Here is a 23,955-nt window from a genome sequence, read left to right as displayed (position 1 = left end):
GCTTTGAGATGTCTGACTTTGGCACTGGGGTAGATGGGAATATGCAGTGCATGAAATGAACAAGAGGTCTGAGTGACACATACTTCTTTATGCCTTCAAAATACTGATTTTGAGGTATATATGTATATATACGTGGAAATATAGGCTTTGTCTTATAGACAAATACTAGCTAAAGAACTTTCTGAGATAAGAAAATGGTTCATAGAATTATGTTGTTTGTGTTGCCACACGTGGCTATAAACAATGACATATGGCTAATAAGGCTAAGGAATTGAATTTTCCTCAATTTACATTTACAAGTATCTTGATACTATGGTATAAAACAATGTATCTTTAGATTAAATTCAGGGCATAGGCACAGACTCAGGAGTCTTCAGTAAATTTTAGAAACTAGGGGAGGTTTATAAAACAAAGCTACAGTTAGTTTCAGAAATAGATTATAAACACAAGGAAAAGTGTAAATGAACTAAGTAAGGGAGACAGACGAGAACAAGTTCATTTAACACACCAAAGGCTAAGCATGAAACTGCTGCATGAACTGTCAGCCATAAATATTTTGAAGCCAGAAGAAACTGGAAGAATATCAGGGACAATAGCCTGCAACAAACACTGGGTTCAGGGAGGACATGTTAGACAAAAAGCTGGCCAAGGACTAAGGGCTTGGAGTCCAGCAATATTTAAGGAGACTTAATAGGTGAGATGCGGGAAAGGGGGAAAAAGCAAGGACAAGTTCCACAGTGCCAAAGGAAACCAAGAATCAAATTAAGAATTTGGTAATGCAAGATTGGAGGATGTGTGGAACTGTGAAGTGTGTGAGTTGGGAAAATAAAGACAGGAAGGTAATCAATTCTTTCTGTAGCTGGGCTGTGAAGGAAATGTGAGAGAGACGAAAGTAGCAGGAAGGTAAACAACTTCCCTTTCTTAAGTGCATAGCAACAATCATTATCACTCACCTATTGAGGGTATAGTGTATCTCTGTGGCTACATTTACAAATCTGTCATTTGGAATGCCATGATTAATCATTACCTGTTACTTTCCCTTTGCTTCTATAACTTCCAGCCCAACCAGACCAGCCTAAATGCACCATCCAACAGTAACAAAACATGTTACTATTGATCAAAAAGCTGGAGTAAGAAAATAATCAGATGTTCAGAATTTGAAGAAGGGACCTATCACCCAATTCTTAAAAAAGGATCAAGATATTTTATTATTTGTTATCTTAAATTCAGTGCTGGCCTTGAAATGCTACAGCACTGCTTACTTCTTGTCATGTTCTCATTCCCTAAATGGTACAGGACTGTGCTTGTAATTATCCCCAAAGTATTCTTTCTCCTTATAGTGATAAAACTGACTTTGTCCTTTAACCATATGTTTCTTTTTGTTGCTTTTTCTTTTTTTCCCCCTGAGACAGGGTTTCTCTGTGTAGCCTTGGCTGTCATGGACTCACTTTGTAGACCAAGCTGGCCTTGAACTCACAGAGATCCGCCTGCCTCTGCCTCCCGAGTGCTGGGATTACAGGCATGTGCCACCACGCCCGGCGTATGTGCTTCCTTTCTGAAGACAAAGGTCAGAAAAAGCAGGACTGCCAGTATCACATAAAAGTGTCCTGGTACTATTGCCACAGTAGCTTTCAAATATGGATGAACTGCTAAAGAAGGGTGGGACTAGTGCCAGTACATTTTCACTATGTTCCCCCAAATATTTCTGATAGATACTCTCTAATGTTTAGAGACCACTGAAGTAATATCCTTTGTCTTGCTGCAAGAGAGGATAACTCATTTTCATGGGCTAGAGGACTGACTGTTCTCTCTAGCCCCTTATCTAAGGGGGACTCTGATTAACTCTCTTCCCTCCATGACTTTGGAACACCAAGTTAGGACCATTTGGGAAGCAGAATCAAGATTTCTATACCCAGAATCTTCTGTCTTTCCAGGGAGACTCAATCTATCATCAAAGTTCAAACTCTCCTCAAAGCTCTACTAGAGTTGTCTCATCTGTACATCCAAGAAGGGAAATAAAGGTACCTGTAACATTTAGAACCTGGAAATGTAAGTTTCTCCGTCCTTAGGAAAGAGCAACTGTTAATGACACATAGAAGAAGAAGCAGTCTTCTAAGTAGTCTTCTGTGTAGCCCATGCAATTTAGATTCCTATACTTTTGTCCAGCTTTTGACAACACAAAAATTATAAAAAGAAAGGCAAGCTAATCTTTCCAACCCCACCTTTACATCAGCTCACACGTGTTTAAGTGCCTGTATACCTCTCTTGTTCTTCCTTCTCCAGTCGTTCTTGCTCCTTCTGCAGTCGAGCCTGACGTCTCTTTTCAGCGAGGATCTTTGCAGCCTCCCCTGCATCAGTGGTGCCTGCTGTGGGTTTTCCTAAGGCAGTCAGACAAGTGGTAGCAAAAAGAATAATCAGGGGAAATGAACACAATGAGTCCACTCACATTGAAGTGGACATTAAACTATTTGACTTGGTGTGCTGATGGCAAACACTGTAAAACAGTGTTAAAATTAGTCACTAAGCATAAGAAGCTGCAGTGGACTAGCTGTGATCCTGTGTGTGCTTACCTTTCAGTAGGGGCAGGAAACAGTTGAGGACAGAGCTATAATCAAGTTCCATAACACTACCATATGAATGAATTCACTGTATGCCAGAGACTTTAAGGATTAAAGCTAGTGCACTGTCACACAGCAGTGCACATATAGGTTGTATGCACCCTGTCATAGCATTCCTATGAAGTCCCACAGCCATAAGCAGAGTCAAGGCCTAAGTTTCCTCAGAAAGAAAAAAGAATTAAAAAAAAATGATAGCAATCCTGAAAAAAAAATCATAAGGGGATGAAGTTGTCCTAGGGGAAAAACCTCCTCTCCCCCAAACCTTGAGAGAATGGCATATAGGTCAGGCCAAAGGGAAAACCATAAGGGAAAAGCCAAGGCTAAGTAGCAACATCAACAGAGGAAGTTTACCTGCACTGTGCTCAGCGTTCCCTCCAGTGGCAGATTGCTTCTCAGTGGCGTGCTTATCAGCTACATACTTCTCAGTGGCATGCTTGTCAGCCATGTGCTTCTCTCGGGTTTCTTCTCTGGGTAGGTCAGTGGTTTGCTGACCAGCGGCACCTTCCTTTTTCTTATTACTCTTTTCCTTCTCTGCCTTCTTCTTGAGTGTTTCTTCACTGGGAATGGGAGGAAAGCGATACTTCACAGGAGACCCTATATATGGGGGCTTCGCTGTCTTCGGAGACTGTGGATATGCTTTTGAGGTTGCCCTATAAAACCAAAATAAAGCATAACAGGTACTGAACTTTACCACCGAACTTTTCATAAGAAATTTTGTTCCAAGAAACTGAATAACTTCATCCTTTTACAGAAAAAAAATGTAGGGTTTAGAATATACTCCCCAAAGTCGTCCCAAAAGAAATACATGGTATCTGTAAGATGTTCCTGAAGGAGAAATATTTAAAGAAATCCAGCTGGTTAATACCATGTCCTAAATCCATTTGTTTTATCACAATGTTTAGGATGGTAACACAGTCTGGAAATGTATGGGGGTAGGGTGTGTGTGTGTGTGTGTGTGTGTGTGTGTGTGTGTGTGTGTGTGTTTAGGATGGTAACACAGTCTGGAAATGTATGGGGGTAGGGTGTGTGTGTGTGTGTGTGTGTGTGTGTGTGTGTGTGTGTGTGGCCATGCATATGGCACAGTGTACATGTGAGGTCAGAAGACAATTTTGTGGAGTCAGTTCTCTCCTTCCACCTTTATGTGGGCTCCTGGCACCAAACGTGGGTTTCTAGACATGGGTGGCAAATGCCTTTATACAATGAATCACCCCCACCAGACCCAAGATAAACTTTCTGGGACTACATTATTTACTATAAGAGGGGTTACAATATGCCTCACACATACATGCTCTTTCATATGTGCCCACTTTTCTTTTCTACCATGCAGCATGAGTAACTCATTAGAAGCCCAACAAATGCTTTTCAACTACTATGCCTCCAAAAACTATGATCCAAAACAAATCTCTTTTCTTTATGAAACACCAAACTTCAAGCATTTTGTTATAATACAAAACAAGCTAAGACAGATTATTGGGCATTTTCTATATCCTCTTTTTAGATGAACACTAGAGTTGGATTTGGTTTCAATATATGGCGATAGACAAGCTGGCTTTATTTTATTTTACTTATTTCAAGCTTTATTATCATAAACACACACACACACACACACACACACACACACACACACACACACACACACCAAAATTAACCAGACCCAAAGACTATACAACTCAATGAACTTCTACACAGTAAGAACCACCATTTGAAACAGAAGCTGTGTAACTGGCTCCAAGTTTTAATACTGTGATAAAGCATATAATAAGACATTAAAAGGGTCTCATGAATGCATCCCAGGGTGGCCCTCAACTCACTATGTCTAGCATACTGGTCTTGAACTTCAGATCCTCCTGATTTAACCTCCCAGCTGCTAGGATTACAACATTGAGCCACCGCTCAGCTCATCATAACCATCTTTAAAGGTACAGCTGTGTAACAATAGGAACATCCTTATTGTTCTATAATAATTGCTACCATACATTCCTAATAAACAAACTTCCATTCTCTCAGCCCCTGGCAACCACTATTTTACTTTACTTTCTGTCTCTGTGAACTTGCTTATTTCAGGCATCTTACTCATAAGAAGGAGTGGAATCATATATGTGTCCTTTTGTGTCTGGCTTATTTAAATAAGCACAACTCTTTCATGTTGCCATTTTGTTTTGTTTTATTGTTTTGAGAGGGTCTCATGTAGCCTCAGCTGGTCTGAAACTCACAGTGTACCTAAGGATAATCTTGAACTCATTGTTCCTACCTCTCCCAAGTACTGGAATTACAGGCAAGCTCTATTATGTCTGCCTCAATCACAGATGCTTTCTAAATATTATGTGCATGTGTGTGTGTGCGCATGTGTTGTGCATTCACATGTAAGTGAGAAAACATCTCGCAGGAATCAGTTCTCTTCTTCCATAATAAGGATTCCAGGGATCAAACTCAGGTTTTCAGGTTTAATTAACAAGCACCTTTACCCACTGAGCCATCTCACTGGGATCTAAGTATATTCTCTTTAGAGTTATCAAAAAGCAAACACTCAATGGCTACTGTTTTAACAGATAATAAAATAAAAATCTAAATGATCCTCTTAAGCTAAGAATGAACCAGGATGAAATGTGGTACTATGTTTTGGTAATCCCAGCAATTAGGAGTTTGAGGCATGGGGAATTTTGAGGTGATGCTGTTTCAAAGCTAGCAATAACAGGAATCAAAACCAGGATAATAGACTTGTGCTGTCTAGTTTTATGTTAACTTGACACAAAGTAGGTAGGGAATTCCCCTACCAGACTGGCCTGAGGGCAAGCCTGTGAGGCATCTTCTTGATTGATAACCAGTGTGGGAGGACCAAACTCACTGTGGGTGGTGCCTTCCCTGAGTTTATGGTCCTGGATGCTCTAGGTATCTTAGTTTTACAATGAAGCCTAATTGTTTAGGGGTTATGATGTTTTTAGGTTTAGATAGGTGTTCTAAGTTGATAATGACAATATGTGATGGTGATTGATTTACATTCAGAATTCTTGATGCACCAAGATAGGAAAGATGTTTTCTTCAAGGCTGTCAAATACAAATAGCCAAAACACTAAAAATGTAACTGATTGTGTCATTGTTCTTCTTGTTATAGGTAGTTTATTTTATATATGTGTAATAATATAAATGTATATATAAAGAATAAAAATTGTTTAATTCCACTGTAAAAAAAAAAAAAAGCAGGCTGAGCAAACCACAAGAAGCAAACCAGTAAACAGCATTTTTCCATGGCCTTCGCATTAGCTCCTGCCTCCAGGTTCCTACCCTGACTTCTTTCAGTGATGAACTGTGAAGGGTAAGTTAAGCAAAATAAACCCTTTTCCTACCAAAGCTGTTTTGATCATGGGGTTTTGTCATAGCCTAACTAAGACACTCTATAGTAAGAAACCATGCTGTACTGTTCTCTCATGTTGACAGTTTTCCTAGAAGCTGAAAAACTTATGTTTTAGTTCAAAGAATGTATACAAACAGCATAAAGTCTTTTACTTGGCTACACTTCTTTTGTGCTGTCACCAAGGACTGTAAGAACATTATTAGATAGGTACATCCTCACTTGTCCCCACCTTGGAAGGTTTCTCAAGCCCTGGAAAGCCTTCTCAAGGTGACAATGGCTTTCTGAAGTATACATTTCTCAGACCTATAAAGCATTAAACATTTGTAATAACCCATGAGGGTAACTGAGAGAGACTTGGTCTAATGCTCTGCCACCAACAACACATATTACTCACTCCCCAGATCACTATACAGGTGTGATGGATGCTTTTAGTTCAACAAAGATAAAGGCAAGGGTGGCTATGAGATTTTATGAGAGAAGTCACAGTAAAGAATGCCATCTTGTGGTGGATGGGCAGAAACATTTCCCCCTCCCATAGACAATTCCACCTTGATTCTTTAAGGTGTCATTTTTAGTAATGGAAGGACTACCAAAAACTGTTGGTTTTTTTTCCTGCACTCATTCTGTTCCCTAAGAAGTAAGAAGTTTTCTAGTCAGTGAGACTAAGCAAGGTGTTGGACACAAACAACCTGATCATTGTAGTTCTTTTGCTATAGGAAATTCTTGACCTGCAGGGAGCCTTTACTCTGATGGTATGAAAAGAGATGGGCTCTACACTACACAGGTACAAGTACACAGATGGTGTTTTCTGCAAACATTTCTCTCACTAGAAGAGAGCCCTACAATTGGACTGTGTAGTTGTTAATGATTAATATTCACTGTCAACTTGATTAGATTTAGAATCACCATGGAAACATACTTCTGGGTGTGACTATGAGAATGTATCTATCATAAAATTTTAAATGAAAGGGGAAAACCCACTCCTTTCATGTATGTATGTATGTATGTATGTGCGTACATACGTACTTAAATATGTACGTACATACATACATACATATTTACTTTACATCTTAGTACTTAATTTACATCACAGTTACCCCTCTCTCCTCTCCTCCCAGTCTGGGTGTGATCATGTAAGGAATAACTTTCTCTCTCTCTCTCTCTCACCCCCACTGTGTGTGTGTGTGTGTGTGTGTGTGTGTGTGTGTGTGTGTGTGTGTGTATTCTGTTTATTAATGAGGACTTGGGATTGGGGAATATAAACAGCCTTCTTGATTTTATCCCAAATAATCTATTTCCAGGGAGAAGGGATTTTTGGCTTATGGTATGAGGGGACAGCCAGACTATCATGGCACAGAAAGTATGGTAGCATGAGTAGGAGAGGGAGACAGTCACACTTCATTCAGTTGGGAATCAGAAAGAGATAAATGCTCATTTAAATGCTCTGGTGCTCATATTTCTCCTTTTAATTTTCTTTTCTTTTAAAATTCACTCTGAGACCCAAGGCTATGGGATGGTACCATTCATATTCAGGGTGGGTCTCTCCTCCTCCTCAGTTAAATCTCTTTAGAGACTGACTCAAAAACATGCCCAGGTGTTCTCTTAGGTGATTCCAAACCCAATCAAGCTGCCAATGAAGATCAACCATTATAATATGTAAAAGAATGCCTTTGTTCTTTAGAGACATATTGTTAGCAACTCACTTTTAGTAGTGCTTGAAGAAAATGGTATGTGTCTACTAATACAGGGGATGGGAATGATAGAACAAATATGGATGGAAGGGTTCTTGTAATTCTTTAAAGTTAAAAGGGTCAAAACAGAAAGGCTTAAAAATCGGTCCAAATTCAAATGATCTTTGGTAAGACTTAAACATTTAGTATTATGGACTGGGTAAGTATACAAATACATATCATTTGATATTTTCAATGATCTTTTACTGGGAAAAGTTCAGATAAAAATCTAAAGCCCTATTAACAAAATGGTGGTGACAAAACAGCAGCTGAATTGCCAACACAGGGAGCTCTAGTGCCCTATGGTCACTTATCTGTGGGAATGGGTAATCATACCATGCATCTGCTGGAGAAATCTATGCGAAGGGCACCTAGAGAGAAGCAATTAAATGTTCTTGGGTTTCCATGAGCATGTGATTTAGAGCAATGACGTGCTTATTTTGACATATCCAAAATACCCGATTGTATTAGATAGTTATTTTTCTTCTTGTAGCTATATATCTGACAAAAAAGCTGTTTAAGGAAAGAAGACTTGTGGTCTTTTGTTTGTTTGGGTCGTTGGTTAATAGTATGACATGATGGCAGAAACATTGGGCATCTGGTCACATTGTATCTGCAGTCAGGAAACAGCAATGAACACTGATGCTCAGCTTGCTTGCAGCTAGCCAGCCCATGAAATGCCACATTCCACATTTAGGATGTCTCTTTCTATCTCAATTAACATAGTTTAGAAACTCCCTTACAAACATACCCAGAGATGGAGAGATAGCTCAGGGGTTAAGAGCATTGGCTGCTCTTTCAGAGGACCTGGGTTCAATTCCCAGCAACTACATGGTGGCATGCAACCTTCTTTGACTCAAGCTCCACAGGAATCTCAGGCACACTCTGGTGCACAGACATACATGTGGGCAAAACACCCCATGTGTGAATGAAAATTATAAAATAATTTTGAAAATTGTTTAAAAAATAAACAAGAGCCATATCACTAGTCTGCACAGATAAAATGTTAAAAATAAATGGAATTTACTTAATATATGGCACCATTTTTAATATCAAGTTTCCTTTTGTCTTTTTTCAATATTTAACATATGAAGTTTATAAGATATGTTAAGCTATAAACAAGGAAACAATAAATGTCCACACATCTACCATATAATCCAGAAGAAAGGAACTATTATTATGCTAAAAATTCCTGTGTGGCCCTTCCTTGTTTGAACCCCTCCTTTCCTCAGTCAAAGAGATCAGTATCATGCTAAATTTTATGTCTACTATGTTCTTATTTGCATGGAAACTCATTTTACCATATATATTTCTGAAGAACATTGTTTACATCTGGGAACTAAAAATAAATGGAATTATTGACATTCTTCTATAACTTGCTTCTCCCATTAATTATGACATTCTTGAGATCCACTCATGTGGTTGTGGGCAGTTGTGACCAATGTTTTTTATTACTGTATAGTTTGGCTGGATTTTCTTAATTTTTGCTTGCTGCACATGAGTTTCCCATGATTCTCCTGACTGGTCCATACCCACTAATTTTCACCCAATGGGAACCTATCTTTCTTAGTGTTTTAGTTTTATTTAACTGGGGGAGCAGGGTTTCAATATGTAGCCTTTGCTGGCTCAGGCTGGCCTAGAATTTATGTGATCCTTCCGCCTTAGCTTCCCAAATGCTATGACTATAGTCTGGCTTTTCTAAACATTTTAAAACCAAGAAACTTTAGAGTTCTTAACTTTTTAACCAAAGTTAAGCATTCTTGTTTTCTTTTTGTTTTGTTTTCTTCGCTTATTTTTTTAAAATATGGAACGCTTCACGAATTTGAGTGTCATCCTTGTGCAAGGGTCATGCCAATCTTCTCTGTATCATTTCAATTTTAGTATATGTGCTGCCAAAGTGAGCACTTTCTTTGCTTATTTTTATGTTAATCACTCTTAATAGGAAGTTTTAAAGTCTGAAATGCTCCATATTCCAAAGCTTTTTTGAGCATCATGCCACGCCTCCAAAAACTTCAGATTTCAAATAGTCAGATCAAGGATGCACAAGCAATAAAGTCTATGCAAATATGCATCCCCAAGCCTAAATGTGAGGCATCCAAGTAGTCCTAATGAACTAAGACAGACATATACTGAGCACCTGTTGTACAGCAAAAACTAAAGACAACCCCCAGCCTGAAAGCAGTTTTGAAGAAGACCACTAATTGAACATAAAATGCTGATATAATGCAAATGAGCTTCAGATTAACAAAGCTCCAATTGAGGCCTGCTCTCTCACTTTATACAGGTCTCCACTCAAATGCTATATTGAGGGACATATGCTCAAAGTACATTATATACTTTCATGAAGATAATCTTATGTAGCTCTGCATAAACTTCTGGGTAAACTGAGCACGGTGGCAGAAAATGTAATCCCAGCTACTGAAGAGTTTGAGTTAGGAGGATTATGACTCAAGGTTCTCCTGGGTTTAAAGACACCTGTATCAACTAATGACAACAAAAACCTCTAAAAGACCAAAAAAAGTTTCTATATTTCCATATTAAAATCACATTGTTCCTTCTCTTATAATATCTTATGTCTTAATATCTCAAACTAATACATTTCCACAACACTTCTAGACTAAGTTGTTATTGAATCACCCTTTTTATTTATTATTACTGTGTGTACACATGATTGGCAAATATGTGCAATGGTACAATGTGTAGTGGTCAGGGGACAACTTCTTCCACTTTTAAGTGGGTTTCAAATATCAAACTTTTGTGGCAAGCACCTTTAGAAACTAAAGCATCTCACTGATCCTTCACTGAATCACTCTTGTCCATTACTGTTTGTAAAATCTTTTAGTAACTTAGGACAGTGATCATGAATCTGTTTTTTGTTTATATTGTCCCTATTAAGTTTATCTATACCTAATAAAATTACGTGTTTTATTTGAAAATGGTGTTATGTGTGGTAACACATACCTATTATCCCAACACTGTAGAAGCAGAGGCAGAAAAATCAGTTCTTAGTTACATGAGACTATCTCCAAAACAAAATTGCTAATCACCAATAATAGGAGATGGTGAGCAGGTGCCCACATACCATACAATCACTTCAATAAAAAGCTAGACATGGTTCATCAAAAGAGAAAGGATAATTCCAGAGGGAATAAAGAAGAGAAAAAAATGGAATTGAAGGCCCCAAAGAGAAAATGCTTAACATTATCATACAAAGCAACAAACTTATAAATGGCCCATCATTTATCCAGAAGATACATATGCATGTAGACATAAACCTCAAAGGTGGGCATTTGTCCTGCTCACCCCCTCTTGTTTGTCATGCTTTTGGCAGAGCAGAAGCCACAATGTTGACTGGAACTAAACTAAGCTAATCTGACTAACCATCAGAGTTCTGGCAAAGAGGATGTGCTTACTTGGATTTCACAGGAGAAGATGACCTCTTAGCAATGTCTTCAGGAGGCTCACATCTTCTCAGTGGGGACCCAATACCCCCAGAAGAAACAGAAGATGTCACTCGTCCCTTCTTCACTTTCTCCATCTGTTGGGGACAAAGAATATGATGGCTGCAGTCCATTACTGGTATTACTTCTACAATTTGAAAAACTACCCCATATAGGAGTGATACCATATTCTTACAGAGGTATCAATCAATATTAAGGCCTAATGCTTCACGTGACATGAATCTTTGTAGAGATTTGTGATACCATGAGATCACTACATTTAGGTAATCAAGTTGGAACAATAATTTTGTGCCTCAACATGGAGATCATCATCTGCCCTGCATGTTGTTGTCTTACCAAGAGGTAACACCATATTGTGGCCGTAAACATATAGGAACTGGAGAGAGTACAAAAACATATACTTCTAACTCAGAGGCCTCTGGGCCCTGTGTCTGAAGTACATGGTGTTTTCAGCAATAAGGACTTAGTTCCACCTTTGGGGGAAAGCCAAGGCAAAGAGCAATAGCCTATAATGTTTTGGGAGTCTCTTAGACAACCCTGGTTAACAACTCAAAAGGTTTTCTCATACTTGGTTATATACTTAGGAATGAATATGAATATATACATGACACACACACACACACACATATATATTCTCATATACACATACATATATATATCCATATATGTTTGCAATAACAATTAATGTAAAAAAGAAGCCATTAATTTGAAAGAGAGCAAGAAGTATATGGGAGGGCTTGGAGGGAAGAAATGATGTAATTATAATCTCAAAAATAAAATAATTTAAAACATTAAACCCAAACAAAAATATATACTTATTACAAAACCTTTACCAAAGAAGGTGCTTTTAATATCTAAGATACTGAGTTGTAAACTCTGAGGCATACATGGTATAATATAGAGGGCAAAACATATATTTCTCTCTGTTTTTTCCTTTACCTCTCTTGGCAGAAGGAAATGGGCATCACTGACTAGCCTATAAAAAGAGCTTCACCCTCTTTCCTTACTTTGCCTTTCTGTAACAAGTCCTCATTTGGTCCCAACAAATGGCAACGTTCTTCCACAAATAATCCATCTTACAGAAAATCTAAGAGTCCAAAATACTAGCTCTTAGAGCTATCATGAATTTTCATGAAACACTTCACAAAGTGTTCAACAGAGCCAAATATTTAGGATAGGTGGTAGATTAATTATGTAATATGTAAGTTCCTGGATTTGATCTCCAAGACTTTAAATAATAAACATAATAAATAATGAACAAAACTAAAAAGTTCAATGGTAATACAGAAGTTTTAACAATTTTTTATGTATCAACAATTGATACATAATCAACACAATTAATCATATATATTGATTCCTTCAACAGGTGGAGCCCAGGTCCCCTCCTATAAATATAGGTCTTAGTGACTTGCTTTTAATAACCTACATAAGGCTTAACTCACAAGTTGGGGGTTAAAGACATTAACAGTTTCCCTCTGATAATGTCTCTTGGATTGTTTGCTCTAGAAGTCAGCCATTTTGTACTCACAAGCAGGCTTGTATAGGCTTACAGTGAGGAACTGAGGCTGTCCATCCTTCAGTAGCCCTGTAATGGATGTCTCCCAAGAAGCCCAGTCAGGCCTTCAGATGGCATAGCCATGGCCAGCATTCTGACTAAATCCTCATGAAAGAATCTGTACCAAAACTACCAAACTCTCAGTTAACTACCCTCAATTTCAGACCCAAGGAACTTATGAGTAAAGACATTTGTTTTTATTTAATCTGCCAAAGTTCAGAGTCCTTTGCTATGCAGCAAATAATAACACAAACAATATAACATATAGTTTATAAGTAAATATGTAGAATTGTGGGTACCTGCTCAATAGTCATTTTACCATCAGTGTCCATATGACATTTAAAAAACATTCAAAGGATATGAGTGAAGGTTGACCTAGAACCTCAGTTTGGGTTGTATACAGAGGCAAGACTCCTAGAAACAGAAAGCCTTGAAGAAGCAGAGAGGACCCCTGCAACACTCCTTCTGACTCATGTCCTCTGGAAGAAAAGCTATTTGTCACAACAATATCATTAGGAATCTGATACAAGGTATTAAGATTTAGGGGGATGCAAAATGTTTCATAATTTCCCAACGTTTGGTAAAAACTTAAACCAACTGTATCCTTTGAACTGTTCCTGGAGATTTGAAAGAGAAAGACCTCAAGTCAATGGTAGAAACAATCACACTGTTATGACAAACTACAGTACAGAAAAGAGTGAGAGAGGGCATTTTCAACTTACTGGTGAAGGCTCTGCTCCTGCCACAGCTCCCTTCCCAGTATCGCCTATGCCAGATATAGGTGCAACCTTCTTTCTCTCAGTGGCCCGGGTTGGAGAGGACTTGTATGAAGACTTAAGAGGGCTGCCAAGTGCTACATGAGAACAGGAATGGGATACTAGAAAGTTATAGTATAATGTTATAGTATAATACCCAGAGAGTGCAGGAAACACAGATGGAAAAGGCAGGAGAAGCAGGGGTTGAAAAGAACTTATTTCTTTAAAAATGTAATGTTTAAGCCACATTTCTGAAATAGTATGCTTTTTATACTATATACAGAATAGATCTTATCTTAAGAAAGACTTCCAAGATTCAAATAGCAAGTTCATTTGAGTGGTTAATGCACTTTAGAGCTAAGCAAACTTTGCATTGCCATCTGATAGCTCAATTACCTTGGACAGGCTACTTTATGTCTCTAAGTCTCAATTTCGTTATGCAGGAAAAACAGAACTCCTGACTGCTGTCCTTCCATGTCTCTTACAAAGTTGATCTTTGGCCAGTATCTAGGACTTTAGATTTTAGGAAGGTTCATGTTATTTACTGGTGAGTGCTAAAGAAAAGACAACTGTTTATACAAATAATATATTCTAAGTATGTGAAGTCCAGGTATTTGCTTGGTATGAGGTGCCTACATGACTTGTCCCTAGTAAAAACCCAGGACACTGAATCTTTAGAGAGCTTCTTCAGTAAGCAACATTTTATATGAGTTGTTATATGAAGCTTATCCTGTATGAGTCTCATAGGCCATCCTTGGAAACTTACACCTGGTTTTCTCTGTACTTCTCATGCACTCTTCTCTTTGCTAACTTGGTTGTATATCTTGATACTGCAATAAATCATAGCATGAGCTATGAGTCCTCTGAGTTCTACTAATAAATCATCAAACTCTGTGTTCTTGGGGCCCCCAGAAATGACTGACATCAGAGTTGGGGATTACTACAATAACTCCAATTCACAAAATAAAGAAAAAAATGTTTGGCAATGGAGAAAGGAGTGAACCTGTGGTGCTCGTCTGGCTAAGACGTTGTTGACCATGGTATGAAACAGCTAAGATGTTCTCTGTTGTAAGAGGTGAAAGCTGCCTACAGAATTTGAAGATACTACTGCAACTCCAAGAGTGTTGCCTCAAGGGATTCCTTGGCTACTTTTGGCATGCTGTGAGTCCTAGAAACTGACAAGAAGAACATCATGACGAGCGGATCTGGACCCAGGGAGGTCTGCTCAAAATACTGCACCAACCAAAGACAAACATGCAGTAAACATTGAACCCCTATTCAGATCTAGCCAATGGACGGGACATTCTTTATAGTTGTGTGAAGAGCGGGGACTGACTCTGACATTAACTCTGGTGCCCCATATTTGACTACTTCCCCTTGGTGGGGCGGCCTGGTGGCACTCAAGAGAAAAAATAAGCAGGCTACCAAGATGAGACTTGATAGCCTATGACCATATAGTGAGGGAGGAGGTCCCCTTCTGTCACAGACCTAGGGGAGGGGAATAGAGTGAAAGAGGGAAGGAGGGACGGAGAGAGGAACGGGAGGATACAACTGAGGGGATAACAATTGAGATGTAATCTGAATAAGTTAATTAAAAATTTAAAACTGCCAAAAAAAGAATCACAATCAGGGAGTGGTTTTCGTTTTCTCCTTCAATGGAAATGGAAGGGGCACTTTTTCTTGGTTTTGCCATTAGTGGGTAGGCTGGAACTGGAACTAAGTGCTGAAACCAGAACAAGTTTCAAACTGAGTTTTGGGTTTTGTTTTGTTTTTCCTTTTTTAACTATGATTTTTTTCTAAAAATAAGAGGATGTGAAGAAACTTTCAGAAGAGATATACATTGGAGTTTTCAATTCAGCCAGAGACTCCTATTTTGGTCTCTAAACTGTGAAACATCCTGAATACTGCAGGACCACCTGGGTTATATATAAATGTTCACAGGACAGGGCCTCTAATGGTGCCATCCAAAAATATCCAAGCTGTTCTTCAGTGCTATAATTCTGATGTAGAGCCTATATACGCTCTTTGCAAAAGCTACAGTCTGAAAAAGGCTGTCTAAGTGCCATATTCTGTTTGATTTTTAAAAGCAGCTGTGGTTTATAACAACACACTTATGGCTTGATTGTACTTACTTTACTGTATCTTGGTACATATACCTAAGATAAGTTCTTGAAAATTTAGAATTTGATTCTGAATAATATCTAAACATGATATTTTTCTAATTAAGCTGAATTAAAAATTTCTCTATTTTCTTCTCCTCTTCCTCCCTTACCCATAAAGATGCTCTGTCTTTTTTAAAAAGAAGTTTGTGCAAATATAGTGGATAAATGAGAAATCAACTTTTGATACTGCACATGACAGTATGACTGAGGTAGCTGTGATGGGCCAATTTTGGTACAGTTCCCATACACAACATTCATATACTATTCACACTCATCAGGCAGATAAGCCAGTGTCAGCAACAGAAGGGGGCTTTGGGACTGATAGCCTCAGGCAGTCTGTCTGGAATCACAGACTAAAATGAATTACTCTCTTACTGTATTAAGTACCTTGGGGCACAGTGAGAGAAACTACAGTGGGAATTCATATGGGAGAATGTATCTCTTGATCAATGAATCTCCTGCTCCAAGTGGCCTGAAGGTCTCAGCCTCTTGTTTTCCATAGGGACTCCTGAGCCCTCAAGAAGGGCACTTCTTGTACATGCCTGTAACATCTTAACACTGCCTCAGACATGAAGGTGGTTTGGCAAGCTTCAACTTACTGGACAGAGCCGTGCTGGGACCAGGTGAAAAGACTTTAGAAGGAACAAGGAAGCAACATGGCTACCTAAGACAAACATTCTAAGGTGGGTCTCTGAACAATGTCTGGGAATCTAAGACTTTGTCAAGGTTCCCACCATTAGCTGGTGAGTGGATGATTTATGGCAAAACAATCTGAATATCTACTTTCATTTCAATAGTACAGAATCTTGATACATACTGGGCAAGGAGTTCACATGGTCAGATCCCTGTGTAAAAAGTCAGCATCAAATATCTAAAAAAATTTCCTGGTTGGCAGTTCATTCTTGTCTGAACTCACTTCAGGGAATGCATTCTGAGTAGGTTAACTGGAAAGACTCTGGAAGCTTGTGCCTTGTCTTTCCTATACTTTGTCCCTCATTTCTTTCCCCTTTGTGGATTTTGTTGTATATCCTCTCATCATAATAAATAAAAGAGTAGAGTATACCTGTATGCTGAATTTTCTGAGCAAATCATTAAAACTGGGCGTAATCTTAGGGATCCCTGAAACATTTCTCCTCCTCAAAATGAGGATACTTCCTATTGGTTAAGAAATTAGGGTTATTGATGAGGTAAAATCAACATATTATATAATCTCCATATCATAACCACCATCATAACCCCAATTCCAAATCTTTTTAAGGCTTCCAAATGAAATTTTTTTATCCATTAAGCAGTCATTAACCTTTCTTCCTTTGCCTCCATGTGAAACATTAATCGATTTTCTGTATCTCTGGATTTGCCTATTTCAGACATTTTATATAAGCAGAATTATATAATTAATGGCATTTTTACTGCCTTTTTTATTTTTTTATTGAAAAATAAAATCATCATATTACATCTCAGTTGCTATCCCATCCCATGCATCCTCCCATCCTTCCCTCCCTCCCACTTTCACCCCATTCCCCTTCCCATACTGTGACTGATGGGGACCTCCTCCCCTTGAATATGATGCTAGGGTATCAAGTTTCTTCTTGGTAGTCTGCTATCCTTCCTCCGAGTGCCATTGGGCTTCCTCATCAAGGGGACATGGCCAAATATGGGGAACCAGAGTTCGTGTGAAAGTGACTGCCTTCTTTTACTGAGAATAGTTTCAAACTTCATCTACTGAATATCACCTATCAGCATTCCTTTCTTATTTAAAGCTAAACAATACTATACTTTATAGGTATACTTCATTTTGCTTATCCCTTCAAGTTGTTTCCACTTGTGACTACTGTGAATAATGCTGCTAAGAACATTTACCTTTGAAATGCTTTTAATTTCTCTGGCTCGATATCTAAGAGTAGAACTGCCAAATTACATCATAACCACTTAAGAGGTTTTATAGCTAGATATAGTAACACATACTGGCAATCTCAATAATTTGGGAGATAGAAGCAAAAGGATCAGGAGGTCAAGGCCAGCTTAAGCTATGGTAGTGATTTTGAGACCATCCTTGACTACACTAGATCTTGCCCCCCCCCAAAATAACAAGAACAGATCCTATGTAATTTGTTGTAATTTTCACTGAATACACTGTATCTTGGAAATGGAGACCAGACTCAACCTTATATGGACACTATGCTACTCAGCTACAAATTGAAGAGAATGTTTGTCCTCCTAAATATTGACGTCATGTTTTAATCCTATTTGGTAAAGGAAGGCCACCTATGGTCTGGTCCAGTGTTTCTCAGACTTTAACATGTAGGTTAGGGAGGACCTTAGAGCTGGCCTTTCTACAAAAGTTCTCACTACTGGTCCATGGATCATGTTTTGAATTAGCAAGGCTTTAGATATTTGTTGAGCTCTTATGCTGTACCAACCACTGTGTTATTTTATTTACACTATGATCTCATTTAATACTTATTATAATTAAACATTAAAATTTTGAGATATTGTCTGGCTATGTTGCCCAAACTGGCCTCAAACTCATGATCTTCCTACTTAGGCCTCCTAAGTAGCTGGCATTATAAGCATTCACCACCATTTTTGGCTTTCATTACAATAAGATCTACTATATGAAAATTTATCCAAATTATCTCCTAAGAAAAGTCTACTAACCTCCATAGCTCATCAAGTTGATTTTCCACCTGATTCACATGCTACCAATGCTAAAATAATTTACTCACCTATACATTATTCATCTTTAAAGCAGCAATAACAAAATAATGTCAGGCAGAAAATGCTATTAACCAATGAAAGCATTTCATACAGCCAGCAAATGAGAAACAAAATGCAAATAAACAAATAAATAAATAAATAAATCAGTAATTAATCCAAGGCTGATCAAAACAGTTTCAGGCATGTTTTTGTTTTGTTTGTTTTTAACTTCACAGCTTGTTCTCTTTTACCTCAGTCACTGGCCTGCTCAGAGAATATGTATGTATTTCTGCTTCTGGCTAAAGAAGTCTGTGTATGTATCAGCAGTCTTGAAACAAGAAAAGTTTCCATGGAACTAAGGTGCATGCAATGAGCTGAGGGATGAAATTAAAATTTTAAAAAGCAGAATTAAAATAAAAGAAAATAATGTTTAAACAAGACAGTGAATGATGGCATTTAACATTTTGGTGGCAGGACAAACATGGAAAAACTAATCCTAAGAAAGTATAGCTTTGGAGTTTCCCAGTAAAATTAAACAAATAAAGCATCACTTAAGAGTTTAGGAGAAACTGGGCATGGTGGCCCACGCCTTTCATCCCAGCACTCAGGGAGGCAGAGGCAGGCGGATCTCTGTGAGTTCAAGGCCAGCCTGGTCTACAAAGTGAGTCTAGGACAGTCAAACTGTCTCTAAAACCCAAACCAAACAACAACAACAACAAACAAACAAACAAAAAGCGTCTAGGAGAGTTCATTCATTCTCTTATGGCATCGAAATTAATTCAACACACTATAACAAGTGACCTGAGCTAAGTACACACCTATAATCACAGCATTTGGGGACTGAAGCAGGAGAATCCTGAGTTTGATGCTAACATGAGCTACACAGTAAGAACCTGTCTCAAAAATAAAAACAAAACAAAACAAAACAAACAAACAACAACAACAACAAAAACCAAGCACAGTGACCAGTATTAGATGAAGAGAATTAACCCCGCTTCCAAAATTTATATGGACTTCTTTACTCACTAAGTACATCTAGTACTAGAAAAAGAAAGGTCATACCTACAAAAACAAAACAAAACCAAAAAACCCTCATTTTAGGCTTTCTTGGAGGCCTGTTCATTTCTGAAGAGGAAACAGAGGGGAAGTGGATCTAGGGAAGAGGGGAGGTGGGATGGGTTGGAGGAATGTGGGGAGGGGAAAAACTGTGGCTTAGATCTACTGGGTAAGAGAAGAATCTACTTTCAATAAAAATTAAAAAATTAAAAATATATTTTAAAACACAAATTTAAAAAAACTGAAAAGTACCATCCCATAACAGTATAAAAATAAATGATTTCCTAGCTTAAAGAATTTAAAGAACAAAATTACACAAAAGTACAAAAATAATAGCCAATTATTGGCTTTAATGAAAGACAGTAGGTAGAATTCATGATCCAAAATTCAATGTCTACTAGATGTGATGATTTATACCTAACACCTGAGACTGAATGTAGTAATATCAGGAATTCAAGGCCAGTTTGGATTATAGAATGAGAGCCTGCCTCAAAAAGAAAAGCCCAAACAACAAACACTGAAAAAATGAAAAGAAAAAATAAAATCCAACACTAAAATGTTTTGGTTTGGGGATAAAATATATAGATATACTGTTTGGATGTCTACTTAGTAAATGATATAGAGATTAAAATTTTTCTATTTAGAATACACACACAAGCATATAATTCAGTTTTCAACCATGATAGGGCATGTTTATATTTGCATTTTCATCAATGCAAAAAATGAATTTAAGATCAACCTGTATCAACATGAATTAACGAAAATACGGAATATGTTCCCTAAATAAGTAGCCATAGAGTTAAAAGTATTAAGTATTTTCTCTTCAAACTCTTCCTCCCTTCTATGCTTCTAGTGGTTACTCATAAATGGGCAATCAGAAATCAGCAGCTTTATGACACTTATGTGGACTGTGCTACATACATCTCATACCTCTGGGATGGAGAGATAAAGTCAATACCAATGAATGACAACATGGAAGGCCCATCAGCCTCTTCCAAGTCACAAACCTCCTCCTGCTCACCTTTCGGTGATGACCTCACAACCTCAATAGTCTTCTAGTATCTCACTTTCCTTCATCAGTGCTTTAGATTATGCATGTTATACAAGAACCCTCTCTTTATTAATCTATGTACAATAAAAGAAAAAAATTCAGGCCTCCAATGACTCTTCTGACCCTCCAGTAGAACACAGATGCTGTTACTCAGGTTCTGAAAGTAGTATATGTCCCTCTATATACTGTCTCCCAAAACAAAATACTGCCTAAAAAAGTCACTGATTCTTTTCCTTTTGGAAAAAACAACCTCTTACTATTTCTGTACTTTTGTTTTCATTTATAAAACAGGCAGACCTACAAACCACAAATGACTTCAAAGTCCCAATTTTTCCATGTTATCAAGTCCTCCAGATAACTCTGACTAATCAATTCTCCTCTGGCTAATCAAAAAAAAATCATGTAACTGACCCAGAAGGTACTTTTTTAAAAACCTCCACGCTCTGTGGAATAAGTTCTTGCAGACTGGGAGAATATAAATTTCTATTGATCAATTATAACCTTTCCTTATGGAACAATACCACTTTCCAAATTCCTGTTAGCCAGACCCTAGAGGCTTTCACAAAGGGCAATGTTAAGAAGCTCACACCAGAAAGAAGCAAACAGGAGAGACAAGGTCTACCCATTCACTTGCCTCGGTCTGGGGAATAAGATATTGCCACGGTGGATGAAGACAAGCGTTTATTCATAGGAGGCTCCGTCTGCTTTGGCAAATTCATGGTTGATGTTGAAAGTTTGTCACATGCTGCAGAGAAATGCATTAAAGACATTGGTTTTCATATCACTGTAGCCTGTGAAATCATATCTCAGTGTCCTTCCTGTCCTCATCCACATACATCAAGTGGTGTTCCACTGCAGCACAGCACACTGCTTCCATTTTCTTAACCTGGAAATGTCCAGGCTACAGCAGCCACTGGTTTGCAATTTCTTTCCTGTGCCCTTCTCTTTAATTTAAACTTTCAAACTCACTCAGCTACTCAGCTTAAAACATGCCAATCCCATCTAGTGTTTTACATCTGGAAACTTTAAAATATATCCACATCAAACAAAAATAGAACTAACCTAGACTCAGGGACAATTGTTCTCAGAAATATACAACACCTTGACTAAAACTATGTGCTGAAACAGAACTTTTCCTGAAGGTTATTTGAGGCTCAGGTTGAAAAGTAATATAATTTGTAATGCAAGGAGTTGTGTTTAAAGTAGCACTAACTTTAGCAACTGCAGATTTTCTTCCTACCTTTAAGAGATAAAATCAAAACAGCTCTTCTGTAAATGCTTTAACAGTATAGTAAGAATTTAGACATAGACCCTACATTTGGTGTATTGGCTTCTAAATTAAATAATTACAGTCAACAGAAAAGTACTGATATTGCCCTGTGAAGCTATGTCAGAACCTGAGGCAAAAGTAAAACTATGCATGCACTGCTGTCAAAGAAGCTAACACCTAATATTTTCAAATTTTAACTCATGTTTTTAAATGAGAGAATTCCTCATATCTGACAATTTCTGCTGACCAAGTGGCAATCTTAATTCATTTTAGTTAAGCTAAAATCAAAGTATAACACATTTTAAATGAGGATATACAAAATACTTATACTTGAAATGAAGTCTTGAATTTTACATTCCCACTTTTCAATTTTTAATTACTTTAAATTTCTGGAAAAGCAGCCACCACAAATGATAAAACCACATATATAACTATACATATTTTCCTTTTTTTTCCCTCTCGGGCTCTGATATGGCTTGGCATAGCACTAGTATCTAGAAATTCAATATTCGGGCTAGGGATGTTGCTTGGTGGTAGACTGCTTGCTTAGCATAGGTTCCCTGGGGAAACAGGAGAGGGGAAAAGAGGGGAAGTGGGAGGCAATTCATTATTTTGTTTAAGACGGATTGTTCTGTGGTTTAATTTTTTTTATAAATACATCATTAAAATATTATTTCTTCTTGATATTTTTGGCATTCCCATAGATTGTATGTCTGAGTAACTCACATCACCTTGTTACTAGCTTTTCTATGGGGGAAGAACAAGTCTCAATCCAGAAAACAAAATCTGTGCTACTTAGTACTACCAAAAAGGATATTCTGTGTCAAAGGAATGGCAGAAACAAAAGATATTTATTTCTACTATTAAAATGCCTCTCTATATTGCTGGAAAGTATCACATCCATTCTATATTCTCATTTTCATTTTACCAGTCAAATGTACAGCACTTCTAAAGTCATTATTAAATGAGAACAAAGTTTTGCTAGTTCTATTTCACGTGTATATTTTCCATATATTGTATCTTACAGGAAGAGAGGTGCAGTCCAGCACAAAGCCAAGTTATCTGATTATGTGGAGTCCTCCTGTTGATACTAATAAATTCCCTACACTGCTTCTCAAACACTTCTCCAGAAATCCATTATATTAACAAAGCCCAAGTATTCTTCTGTTCAGAAACCCATGTGATTTCTGTTTTTTCACCAGAAGTAATGAAAGTGCTTCACTACTTAATACCTAAAACAAGATGACTGAGATTGTTAAATGTCTAAATGCACAAAAGGAAAATATTGATGAGATTTTATAAAGGCAGAAGTTAGTGATTGAGGATGAAATGTCTCTAGGACACTAAGATATAAGGCATGCAGCTCTGTGATGACAAAGGAACAAAAACATATGGACATATTGTTCACAGCTGTAGGGAAAAAGTCATGAGAAGTCTAAGAAATCAATTGTGAAAATGATTTCACATTTGAGTGGTTTCACAATTGAGACATACACAGTGATGGAGAAGGGTGATCAGAACAGTTATCACAGAACACTATGGCATGGTGATGCTCGGGTATACCGTTGGTGGACTCGGCAGCAGCTGTAGTGGTCCCTGTGTCCGAAGGGAGGGTGCTGGCTGCTAAAGTTAGAGGAAGGGGTGGGGTATTTTCTGATTCACCTACACAGGGAAAAAAAAATCAGAGCAAAGAGAGGTAAAAGAAAAAGTCCCAATTTGTTGTTGCATTTTAGTTTTTAATAAAGAAATCAGAAAAGTAATAAATGAGTTATTGCCTTTTCAAAAGAAAAAAAGAAAAAAAGTGTATTCACTGCCAAATGGTTAAAAGCACAAGATGGCAAAGTCAAGAGACAGTAATTTAAGAAAGAGGTAATACACAACTCCTGCGTAATACTGAGGTCAATTAAACATACTATGACATTGAAAAGAAGGAAAAGTCATCCTAATAGCAGAAATAACTCATAAATTAGGCCTTTGGAAATTTAAAGGTGATTATGAATTAGATAATAAAATAAGTAAGCTGCTTTAAAAAAATCAAAAGAGCAAAAAAAAAAAAATCACAATGAAGGAAAACGCCCAGCCCTTCTTAAGAGAGTAACTGTTATGCCTTTTCCAGTCACATCTAGAGCTATGACTGTGCCTCCTGCCATTTCCCTTTCCTGTGATTATTTTTGGATCTGTGTGTGCTCAGACCAACTACCAGGCTCTGCGGTTTTTTTGTTTTTTGTTTGCTCTTTCCGAAAACTCA

At 37.7% G+C, this 23,955-nt stretch overlaps 1 protein-coding gene across 6 annotated transcripts in view; it reads right to left on the bottom strand.

Annotated features, from left to right (window-relative positions):
* The window catches only part of MAP7D2 (MAP7 domain containing 2), an 82,362-nt gene that overhangs the window by 13,812 nt on the left and 44,595 nt on the right, over positions 1 to 23,955 (bottom strand). For 3 of the 6 annotated variants that reach the window (XM_084791150.1, XM_084791149.1, XM_084791152.1), the window contains exons 5-10: positions 23,271 to 23,369; positions 21,072 to 21,182; positions 13,439 to 13,569; positions 11,114 to 11,238; positions 2,970 to 3,268; positions 2,261 to 2,378 (exon numbers count right to left, since the gene is read on the bottom strand). In XM_084791150.1, the coding sequence (XP_084647276.1) occupies positions 2,261 to 2,378; positions 2,970 to 3,268; positions 11,114 to 11,238; positions 13,439 to 13,569; positions 21,072 to 21,182; positions 23,271 to 23,369 (883 nt within the window). The remainder of the gene's footprint in view (positions 1 to 2,260; positions 2,379 to 2,969; positions 3,269 to 11,113; positions 11,239 to 13,438; positions 13,570 to 21,071; positions 21,183 to 23,270; positions 23,370 to 23,955) is intronic. The other 3 variants (XM_084791154.1, XM_084791153.1, XM_084791151.1) reach the window with 2 other exon arrangements.

The sequence above is a fragment of the Acomys minous genome (genome assembly GCF_964271855.1).
Source record: "Acomys minous genome assembly, chromosome: 7".
Lineage (NCBI taxonomy): Eukaryota > Metazoa > Chordata > Mammalia > Rodentia > Muridae > Acomys > Acomys minous.
Note: the sequence above shows the minus strand (reverse complement) of the source record. Positions and strands in the feature narration are given on the sequence as shown.